The 10,967-nt window shown below is 45.7% G+C and overlaps 1 protein-coding gene and 1 non-coding gene across 4 annotated transcripts; both read right to left on the bottom strand.

Annotated features, from left to right (window-relative positions):
- Positions 1–3,946: 3,946 nt before the first annotated feature.
- Positions 3,947–10,893, bottom strand: MRPL9 (mitochondrial ribosomal protein L9). 3 transcript variants are annotated; one of them, XM_070268249.1, is made up of 10 exons: positions 10,633–10,893; positions 10,324–10,531; positions 8,848–9,013; positions 7,569–7,933; positions 7,217–7,373; positions 6,615–6,739; positions 6,367–6,417; positions 5,234–5,335; positions 4,601–4,684; positions 3,947–4,488 (listed from the first exon to the last, which is right to left on the bottom strand). In XM_070268249.1, the coding sequence occupies exons 4-10, from the start codon at positions 7,716–7,718 to the stop codon at positions 4,354–4,356; spliced, it is 804 nt and encodes a 267-aa protein (XP_070124350.1). In that variant the 5' UTR covers positions 7,719–7,933; positions 8,848–9,013; positions 10,324–10,531; positions 10,633–10,893; the 3' UTR covers positions 3,947–4,353. The 3 variants fall into 3 exon arrangements, with proteins under 3 accessions (XP_070124350.1, XP_070124349.1, XP_070124348.1); XM_070268248.1 differs by lacking the exon at positions 8,848–9,013 and having other exon boundaries at positions 10,633–10,880; XM_070268247.1 differs by lacking the exons at positions 8,848–9,013; positions 10,324–10,531; positions 10,633–10,893 and having other exon boundaries at positions 7,569–8,593.
- On the bottom strand, positions 7,352–7,462 carry MIR7045 (microRNA mir-7045). The gene has a single exon (NR_127974.1). It is a non-coding gene; the product is annotated as a microRNA mir-7045 (primary transcript).
- Positions 10,894–10,967: the final 74 nt, after the last annotated feature.

Below are 10,967 nucleotides of genomic sequence, written 5' to 3'. Positions count from 1 at the left end.
ATTTCTCAAAAAATTAAAAAAAGAATAACCATTATGATCCAGCTATCCCACTACTGGGTATAGATCCAAAGAACTTGAAATCAATGATCCAAAGAGATTTATGCACCCCTGTGTTCACTGCAGCATTATTCACAATAGCCCAGACATGGAAGCAACCCAAGTGCCCACCAACTGATGAATGGTTAAAGAAGATGTGGTGTATATAAATACAATGGAATTCTACTCAGCCATAAAAAAGGACAAAATTATCCCATTGACAACAACATGGATGGACCCTGAAGGTATTATGTTAAGCGAAATAAGCTGGACAGAGAAAGACAAACACTGCATGATTTCACTCATATATGGAAGATAAACTCATGAATAAAGAGAACAGATTTGGTGCTTACCACAGAGGAAGGGGGTGGGGAATGGGGCTAAAGGGTTAAAGGGGCACATATGTATGGTGACAGGTAAAAATTAGATTGTTGGTGGTGAGCACGATGCAGTCTATACAGAAACTTATATATAATAATGTACACCTGAAATTACATAATGTTATAAACCAATATGACCTCAATAAAAAAAAAATAATTAAAGAAAAAAAGGAATAGACTCATGGACAGTGGTGAATGGACTGGCTGGTCGATCAGAGGCCTGGAAAAAGAAAAACTGCTGAAGACAAGGATGTCTGAGGAAAAGGCATATAGTTGACCTGAGAATGGTACAAAGTATGATGATTTTTGTAGTGCATGTTAATGCCCACTAGAGAACATCCACCACAGGAAAGGTACCAACCAACAAAGTAGACTGAATGACTTAGCCAGTTGGTATTAGCTAGTCTGTTATTGGCACCCAATGATGGCAAAGTGGCCATGTGAATGGAGGAGCCATGGTGGAAGCTATGCACGGGCACATCATGGACTCACCAAGGCTGACCTAGCTACAGCTGCTGTGAATGTCCAACTTGCTAGTAACAGACCAACACTAAGCCCCTGATACGTCACCAATTCCTCAAGGAAAGCATCCAGCCACTGGGTAGTAAGCTGATTACATTGAATCCCTACCCCCCAGAAGGGCAGTGTTCCATCTTGTCTGGACTTGATGTATATTATGGGTATGGGTTTGTCTTTCCTGCCTGCACCGCCTTAGTGGAGCCTTAGCACCACCATCCAAGGGCTTACAAGATATTTGATCCATTGGCATGAGATCTTGCATAACATTGCATTGGAACCAAGAGTCCCACTTTTTTTTTTTTAAGATTGGCACGTGAGCTAACATCTGTTGCCAATCTTTTTAAAATTTTTCTTCTTCTCCCCAAAGCCCCCCAGTACACAGTTGTATATTCTAGTTGTAGGTCTCTCTACTTGTGGCATGTGGGACGCTGCCTCAGCATGGCTTGATGAGCGGTGCCATGTCCATGTCCAGGATCTGAACCGGCAAAATCCTGGGCCGCCAAAGCAGAGCATGTGAACTTAACCACTTGGCCACAGGGCCAGCCCCTAGAGTCCCACATTATAGCAAGGAGGCACTGGGTACATGACCATGGGATCCACTGGTCTAATCATAGACCATACTACCCAAAAGCAGCCCACCAGATAGAAAAATGGAACAGCCTGTTGAAGGCATAGCTGAGGCATCAGCTTGGAGATGATACCCTGTAAAGATAAGGCATTATCCTTCAGGATGCAGTATATACCAGGGGTCAATGGCCATCCTATAGTGCTGTGTCCCTAAGTAAAATACACGTGTCTGGGAAACAAGCGGTGGATGTAGGTACAGCCCCTCATTACCATCACTCCTAGTGACCCAACTGGGGAACCTGTGCCTCTTATCCCAACTCTGGCCTCTGAGGATTTGTAAGTCCTGCTTCCCAGAAGTGGAGTATTTCCACCAGAGGATACACGAAGAGACTCGTTAAACTTTAAGCTATGGCTGCCACCAGATTACTTCAGATCACTACCAAGAGCGAAGGAAGGAAAGGTATCCTGGCAGGAGTAACTGACCCTAACCATCAGGAGGTAGGGCCGCCATTACACAATGGAGACAGGGAAGAATATATTTGGCACCTTGGTCATCCGTTTAGGCATCTCTTGTGCCTCCCTTGCCCAATTTTGATAATAAATGGACAAGTGCAGTCATGGCTTGAGAAGGGCATGATGACCAGGTACTTTGTCAGGTAACCCATTTGGATCAGTAGAGGTACAAATTGCAGGGGTATGGGTGGGAATCTAGAATGGGCAGCAGAGGAGGGAGATAAGTACCAGTTGCAGACTTAAGCTACAGCAGCAAGGGCTGCTGTCTGTCCCAGACCTTCGTAAGTTTTCCCAGGAAAAGAGGCCCATCAGAATTCTAAGAGGATCATTCTAGAACTTATGAAGCAAATGGATCTGAACAGTGAGAAGAGGCAGACTGTAGTGTGCCGCCCAGATTCCTCCCTTCAGGACTGAAGCACTCATTTTCCAAGCTGCTGAGCATGCCTGCAGCTCTCAGATGAGTTCCCCTCTGGAAATTGCCTTTGCATGAAGTCAGTCACCTCATCCAAGGTGATACTCATTCCTGGTCAATGTCGGGGTATCTAAGTCTGGCCACTTGCCTCAATATGGTACACATGTCTGCAGAGTCGTCCTAGTTTAAGCTCCCTTTGGGGCTGACTTTTTGTTGAGACTGCATCTGTTAGCTTTCTCCCTCTACCCAATTCTGCTTCCTTCACTCCCCAACTGGTGATCCAGAAGACTCCCTCCAATAAACTTCCTGCACACAAATCTCCAACTCCATTTTGACAGGAACCTACCCGGTGATAAGCATTTAAACTTTTTTTTTAAACCTTTTTTTTCCTTCTTCTCCTCAAAGCCCCCAGTACATAGTTGTATATTCTAGTTTGAGTGCCTCTGGTTGTGCTATGTGGGACACCGCCTCAGCATGGCCTGATGAGCAGTGCCATGTCCGCGTCTGGGATCCAAACCAGCGAAACCCCGGGCCGCCGAAGCGGAGCGCGCGAACTTAACCACTCCGCCATGGGGCCAGCCCCTTTAAACTTTTTGAGATTAGCTGTGTGGAACGCTGTGCCTGATGCTCAATTTCAGAGAGCTTCATGATGGTGATGGTGGTGCTGTGGAAAGATGCTTAAATGTGTTAAATGAGCTTTCCATCTCAAGGATAGTAGGGATGGGGACCATTGAAATGGCAAATTTCAAACAATACCAGTGCTAGACTCGAGTTATGGAGTTCTGGGAAGTGTGAGGTTGGATATAATTATCAGCACAAATACTGCTAACAGACCTCTCATTAGTTGAGATGACCTCACGTGGATGAAAGTCCTTAACTGGGCTGGAGTGGGAGATGAGCTCAAATAGGATAGAAACCAATCTCTCTCAGCTTCTGGTAAGGATAGCAAAAGAGTCAATGGTCCTACCTTTACCCTATGACCTCACATTATATCTGAGTGACCCTGGTACAACCCACTCGTCAACAGTTGGTCTTTTTTCCACTAGTGGGCCTTGAACTTATACAGAACTATCTAGTTTCCTCATCTCCTATCAAGACAGTTATTCCATAATTACCTAATGAATAGCCCCGTATCTTAATCTTCATCTGGAAACCAAGGTATTTGCTTTTTCAAAATTTCAGGAGCTGGTTCAATAAACAAAAGTTCCCTTTTTCAGCTTCTTTCATGCCAGTGTCATTTTCGCCAACAATCACCCTTAGGCCTTATTTGGATCTCCTTAGAAAAGTAGAATCCAGTGTGCTTATTCATATTGATGACTTTATCAATATCCATAGTGAGAATAAGTTTTAAGACCAAAAATGTATCAGCTTGAGTAATTTGCCCATAGAAACTGTGGGAGGTAGCTTGCAAATGTTCTCTTCGTCCTTCTTTTTTAGCACCAAACCCCAGTGGTTCAAGAGGACATCCACTTGGAGGTCCTGTCCCCAGTCTACTCAAACCCAGTGAACACCACCTAAAAAGAATACAACATCTTTATTTCTTGTTGAGATACAAATGTTCAGTCTGGATGATGAGAATGAGCTAAGTACTGGAGACAATGGCTAGCTCTTCCATTTGTTCCAATGAATTCCAATGGAGGAAGAGGCTAAAGAGGATCTAGACTGTTTTGGTGTATTAATATTCAGCTTATCAAATCTACGCCCTGGTACTTCTTGAGCAGGACTGCTCCAAAAAGGCCGGATGTGGCAACAGTCGAAGACGGAGAAGGCAAATATGGAGAATTCAACATGTATATGCAGTTTAGTCCGACGTCCCCATATGCTCTCTAAAATTCCATTATGTGGTCAGAGCTGGGAGTGATATTAGGGTGCTGGCCCATCTTTGCTCCACTGAGTCTGCTCTGCTGCTTCTGAGGGAGAGTGGGTTCAGAGCGCCTGGGAGCTGCTGGCGGCCATTCCCTTGGCAGCTTGCTGGGCTAACCAGTACTTATACCTTTTGGTCTTGGGCCTCTCAAAGTTCACCACAGACATAGGTACCCTCACAGTGTCAAGCCCATTTACCTGTATACAAAACAGCGGGAATCCTCAGAGATCAGTTGGTGGGATAAGAGCTACCACCACCCAATCCCAGGTTTTCATCCAGTCAGAAGGAGACAGTCTATGACACACTCACCGTCACCTCACACCAGTACTCGCCCCACCGTGTAATGGGCTCTTCTGGTAACTTTAATGCATGTGGGGCAACCACAACACCAAGCTGGAAAAAATCACAGTCAAAAGGAGCTGTTTACATGGCTACAACACTAGGCAACCTGATAAAGAGGGTTCTAAAATTTCCTGTACAGGGATGAATAAAATTGGGGAGTTTCTGCTGGCTGATCCTATGGGAGGGCACAGATCTCCACAGATAGTGGCAAAGAAATTCAGTCCTAATTTCTTAGAAATGGAAGTTGATTCACAAAGAGAAACAGGACTTGAGACCAAAATCACTTCATCTTTTTTTACAAAATTTTTTACAATTTTTACAAAAGTAAAAATTCTCAATGAGTCACATTTCCCCAGGTTTTCCCTAGCTAGAGAGGAAAGAAATGATACCACCATCTTTTCCTATGAGTCTTCAAATTCTATGTGACCACCCTTAGTCCTCAGGCATTTCCCTCTCATACCCCTGCAAATCAACCAAGAACACTTGCCCTAAGCCCAGCTGGACGACTGCACCCTTTCCTAACACAGGGATCAATCCTGGGCCTCCTTCCCAGGCGTAGCTTCTACCCTCAGGGGTATAGTGGTGTTTGGGAACACTCACATTTTTGAAGAAGTGGCGGGCAACTATTTCAGGATTTAGCTCCCATTTGACATTGTTCTTCATCCCCACCTCCAGGTGACAGCTTCTCAGAAATTTCACTGTCTGAGAGGAATTATAAACAAGGGACAGGTTAGAGTTGGAATCGAAGGAGAGGAAACATGTTAGCAAGAGGCGCAAGGTCTGAGAGTTCAAGAGAAGGGCACAATTTCTGCCTCACAATCAAGACAGGTGAGAAGATGAATGAGAAAGATAGAACATTCTTATTGTCTCAAGGCTGATATTGTGAAAAGGTGTTTTAGTGATACTTTGGCGGGTAATGTCACCTACACCTGGCTGTTCCTATCCAACGAGAAACAGGCCATGTCAAAGTCAGGCTTATCAGTGGGGGCCACTGGTATATCTCAGGATAGAATAACTTTCATAGAGCCTTTTAATCCAGTACTTCCAGCCCTTCAGTCCCACCTCTACCCTTTAACGATTCCTCTCTGCTTACAGAATGAAGTATAAACTCATTAGCTGAGAATTCAAGATGTTTTGTAAATCTTGCCCCAACCCTCTTTCCAGCCATACAGTTCCTAATTTTACACTATGTCAGTCCTCTGCTTTAACTAGATTGGTCTGCTTTCTGTGTTAAAACATGCTTTAACTAACTACTTACACTTTTTCTCCTTAAGAATACCTTTCCCACCTTCCCGGCCTAACCAAAGCCTACTAATCCCACGAGGCCTAATTCAATCCCATCTGAAAAAAAGCCCTCCCCAATTACGCTAATCAGTTTTGATCCATGTCATTCTTATAACCTACTGCCTTAATCTCACCAATTACTTTCTCATGTGTCTATGTTCTCTCCTACTTTTCTGTAAATATCCCTGGAGGCAGATCCCTCATCTCACACCTTTCCACCAGTCCCTTGGTGCCCAGGCTGGGGCTTCTCACTAAGATAGGGCACTTCACTCAACAGGTCAGAATCTCCGAGGTGTCAATATCAGTTTCGGCAGCCACAGCGCTTCCCCTTTCCCCTACTGTTGTGTCTGCAATCAGGAGACTTCAAGGAAATCAAGGAGCCTCTCAGGAAGAGATTGGTGACTCCTGTAGGTGACCAATAAATGAAGACTTTTTATGGTTCAACTCACCGCCTCACCTGCCTTGGTCTGGATCTTCTCTAATTTCCCTTCTTGTCTTAGCTAGAAGAGAAAGTTAAAGATGAAAAAAAGTAAAAGAAATATGAGCCCATGATAAATACCAAACTTTTACTATGCTCTTACTATTGCTGTTCTAGTCCCTATTTCATTTTTAAATTAAATATCAAAGGGAAGGAAGTTGCTAGAGGAAATCTTAAGGTTTTATTCCTCCAAGTCCCAGAGCCGTCCTTTGAGCTCACCAATTTCTCCTCTTCAAATAGCTTCCTGTTTTCAGGGGATGCATACACAGCCAGTCCTTGAGGAAGCAGTTGATTACGGCCCACAGATTTCTTCACTGAGACCAGGTCACCCCGAACTCCAAGTCCTGCCAATGAGAACACAGACCCTGGGTCAGCACTATCCAGGAGTCCCTACATAGAAGGAGATAATCAAAGAAAGAAGCACCTCTTATTCTCACAGCGTTTATTCTTCCCAGAAAAAAATGGTAATTAATATTCACTAAGAACAACACTTATGAGACTTCTAATTAGTTTCTGTAGGGCCTGATTTAGAAACAATATTCCCCGTACAAAGTGAGGAGTTGACCCATCAGAGGATTTCAGTATCTGTGGCACATACTGTCAGGCGTCTCTCCCCACACACTGTTAATGATGTCGCTGCATTCGTGTTCCATTTTCCATGTATGAAACCAATATCACAATCTCAGTGCTTTTTATGGCTTCCTCTTCTCAAATATACAGCTGAGACCATTTCCACAAAGTAGAGAAAGAACGGCAAACAACAGAGGCCAAGGGCAGGAAAAAGTTGATGGCAAACAGGGCCAGCCTTTGCCCAAGCTTACCTTCCACTGACTGCGTGAGGATGAGCTCCAGGTTGTCTTTGGGCCGGTGTTTCGTGTCCTCCACCAGCTTGTAGACGCGGTGTCGCCGGTGCAGGTGCGGATTCCGGCCCTCTCCGGCCAGCGGCACCTTCCACCAGCGCTCCACGATGACCGTGCCCTGGCGGCCGGGGGGCCAGAGTGAGCGAGTCTCCACGGGCAACTCCCCCTCCCCCGGCCGCCAGCACCTCAAGGAAAGCCTGTCACTCGCAGCCCGGGGCCCCACCAGGTCTCAACGCGCCCCCTAAAACTATACTCGGGCCTAAACGGCCCCACTCGAGTTCAAGGACCCCCGTAACTCAGAACCGGCCCTCACCCGATTGGAAGAAAGGCTGAAGTCGCGCTCTGGGCCGGGGGTGCCCCCTTCAAGTGGCGGCCGGAGTAGGTCCTGGACTCCTCCTCGCAGCAGCCGCTTGGCGCCGGCCCGCAGCAGGGCTCTGCTCGGAGCAGCGACGGCCGCCGCCATGTTCCCGGGCGCGGAGGAGAGCAGACGGAGGCCCCCGGCGCCGAGCGGCAGGAAAGGCCCCCACCGGGTGCCCGCGGCGCGCCTGAGGCGACGCGGCTTTGTCCAGGCTGAGCTGCGGGGCGGGCTGGAGTGCGGCTTCGCCGGGTTCTCCCGCGGGAGGTGGAAGGTCCCAGTTACCGCTCCGTGATTCAGCTTTTTCCCTCACTCCCTTCTCCCTATTGTTTTTTCAGGGGAGGCACGCCCGTAGTTATTGACAGCCGCATGAACGTTAGATGGACTGACACGGAAAAGACACTATCTTCCTCTTGGCTTCGCTTTATCTTTAAAATGGGGGCTCTGGTTTAGCTCTAGTAGCTCGCTGAGGTCACTTCCAATTCTGACATTGTATAACTGGATACTGAGGGAAGAGGGATATTGCTCTCACTTTTCCTACTTCAACTCTGCCTACAAGTGGTAGAAGGATGTGAGCCTCTGGAAAACTATGCCAACCCCAGGTGGAGTCTAACCCTTGATCTTTACAACGGCAGTATTTAAGCTAACATTTAAAGAATTCTAAATCATAAGGGAGATATACCATAGAAAAAGGAAACGATGGTAGGGCCCGGATGGTTCCCTCTGTGGAGGGTCTCACTACTGAAGAGAACACCATATAAATGGAATGAATAGGGTCCGTTTGGCGGAGGAGATTATGTAAGGATGCTCTAGCATCCTGTTATTTGACCCATAGACAGCCCTTGACCAGTCGTCCCTCCTCTTAGCTACACTTTCTTTACTTAGCTTGCAGGACACCAGTTTTGTTTTTGTTTTCTTCTTACTTCACCAGTTTTCTTCACACTCTGCTGAGTTGTTTTCTCCCCACTTCTTTGAGTGCCCCCAGGACTCCGTCTTTGGATCTTTACTCTTCTCAGTATACAGTCTTGATGATCTCCTTCAGTCTCCTGGCTTAAAGTACTGTTTATATACCAACAAATTCCAAATTTCTCTCTCCATCCTAGACTTCTTCTAAACTCCAGACTTGAATATCCAACTGCTTATTCATCATCTTCCCCTTATATGTCTAATGGACAATTCAAAGTTAACACGCTCCAAACTAAACGGATCTCTATCCCCCTGCTCCAAACTGCCTCACCTGCAGCCTTCCCCATCACAGTTGATGGAAACTCCAGTCTTTCAGTTCTTGGACTCAACTTCTTTCTTTCATACTCCAGTAAATCCTGTAGGTTCTACGTTTAAACTGTTTCCAGAATCCAGCCACTTCCCACCACTTCCAATGCTTCACCCTGGAATAAGACACTCTTTCCTCCAGATTACTGCCAGTCCCCTAGCAAATCTCCCTAATGCTCTACAGTTTATTTACAACAGTCAGAATCTTTTAAAAAACATAAGTCAGATCATGTCACTTTTCCACCTGAAACTTTGCAATGACTTCCCTCTTTACTCAAAGAAAAAGGCTGTACAGTGGTCTACAAGGCCCTATATAAAATCTGGCCCATTAGCTCTTTGACTTCATCTCCTTCTACTCTCCCTATAGCTTACACTGCTCCACCCACAGTGGCTTCCTTGCTGTTTCTTGAAAACACCAGGCACTTTCTCCTTAGGGCTTTTGAACTGGCTGTTGCTTAGGCATGGAATGCTTACCTCCAAATGTTGGCTTGGCTAACTACCTCACCTCCTCAAGTCTTTGATTAAATGTCACCTTTTCAATGAGGCCTTCTTGGATCACCCTATTTAAAACTCTACAACCTGCCACACCTCCATCACACTCCTGATCTTCCTTTATTCTTGCTTTTTCTCCATAGCAGTTCTCGTCTTCTAACATACTAAATAATTTTTCATGTTTATTGTTTAGATTTGTTCTCTCACTATTAGAAGATAAGTTCCATTGAGCAGTGATCTTTGTTTTGTTTATGAATGTATCTCAAGCACTTAGAATAGTGCCTGGCTCATAGTAGGCCCTCAATAAATATTTGTCGAATGGATGAATGAATATGCAGAGGTCTCAAACTGGTGGCCCCAGAATCAAATTTTGCTCATAATGTTAATTTTTCTTTTTGCCGAGGAAGATGTGCCCTGAGCTAACATCTGTTACCAGTCTTCCTCATTTTTTGTCTGAGGATTAGTCCTGAGCTAACGTCTGTGCTAATCTTCTATTTTGTATGTGGGTCACTGTCACAGCATGGGCTAACAAGTGGTGTAGGTCCATGCTGGGGATCCAAACCCATGAACCTGGGCCACTGAAGTGGAGTACACCAAACTTAACCATTATGCCATCGGGCTGACCCCAATGTTATTTTTTTTAATCAACAGTTTTTATTTTTTGGTGAGGAAGATTGCTGCTGAGCTAACATTTGTTGCCAGTCTTCCTCTTTTTGCTTGAGGAAGATTGTTGCTGAGCTAATGTCTGTGCCAATCTTCCTCTATTTTGTATGTGGGACGCTGCCCACAGCATGGCTTAATGAGTGGTGTGTAGGTCTGTGCCTGGGATCTGAACCCATGAGCCCCGAGCTGCAGAAGCAGAGTGAGCAAACTTAACCACTACGCCACTAGGCCAGCTCCAGGTATTTTTTTTAGTAGCCAATATTTTAAAAAATTTGGAGAAATTTACCACAAAAATCTCTTTCCAGTTTCTGTTGAAAAATCCTATGATCTGGTACCACTGAATCTGCATTCTTGCAACTGGATGGAGCTGAGTTGCGTCAGCTTCTTTTGGACAAAGTGTGAGCTTTCCAGTTTGCTAGAGCCCCACCGAGCAGCTCCACTAATTTCCATTATCTGTCTGGGCCCCCGGAGGCATTTAGTTCGCAATTCCTACCCTACAAGGCAATGAGAAAGTTCAACAATGTGTAGCACCCCTGGATTGTTAAAGGTAGGGATGATAATAAAAATATTGAACTGATAGGAACTAGGAACCAACCAATCAGGTCAGACGCTGGATCAGGATCTTGGAAGCCTCCTGCAGTGTCAGACACTAACCATTTAGTTACTGAAGTGGGGTGGGGGTGTGTGTGTGTGTGTGCACGTGCCAGAGGTGGGGGCCAGGTTGGGCATGCACAAGTGCTCAGGCAGGGCTGTTTATCAACCAGTACAGACGCTAAAGTATTTTAACCACTGGTACAGCCATGAGGTACATACTACTTTACTAGGAGCCTTGGTTAAGGGGGTAGGGTGGGGCAGCGGAGCAGCAGAGTCCTGAAGTGACATAAGGGCTGACCACGTGTCTTTGTCATAATGCCCACCGGGTCACAATGG

The sequence above is a fragment of the Equus caballus genome, chromosome 5 (assembly GCF_041296265.1).
Source record: "Equus caballus isolate H_3958 breed thoroughbred chromosome 5, TB-T2T, whole genome shotgun sequence".
NCBI classification, from domain to species: Eukaryota; Metazoa; Chordata; class Mammalia; order Perissodactyla; family Equidae; genus Equus; species Equus caballus.
Note: the sequence above shows the minus strand (reverse complement) of the source record. Positions and strands in the feature narration are given on the sequence as shown.

Excerpts from the sequence above, each read along its gene's own strand:
- MRPL9 (XM_070268249.1), bottom strand. The coding sequence starts at position 7,718 with ATGGCGGCGGCCGTCGCTGCTCCGAGCAGAGCCCTGCTGCGGGCCGGC. Across the intron at positions 6,740-7,216 it reads CCTCACGCAGTCAGTGGAAG|GACTTGGAGTTCGGGGTGAC; the intron begins GTAAGCTTGGGC and ends TCTCATTGGCAG. Across the intron at positions 4,685-5,233 it reads CCCGCCACTTCTTCAAAAAT|CTTGGTGTTGTGGTTGCCCC; the intron begins GTGAGTGTTCCC and ends GATTTTTTCCAG.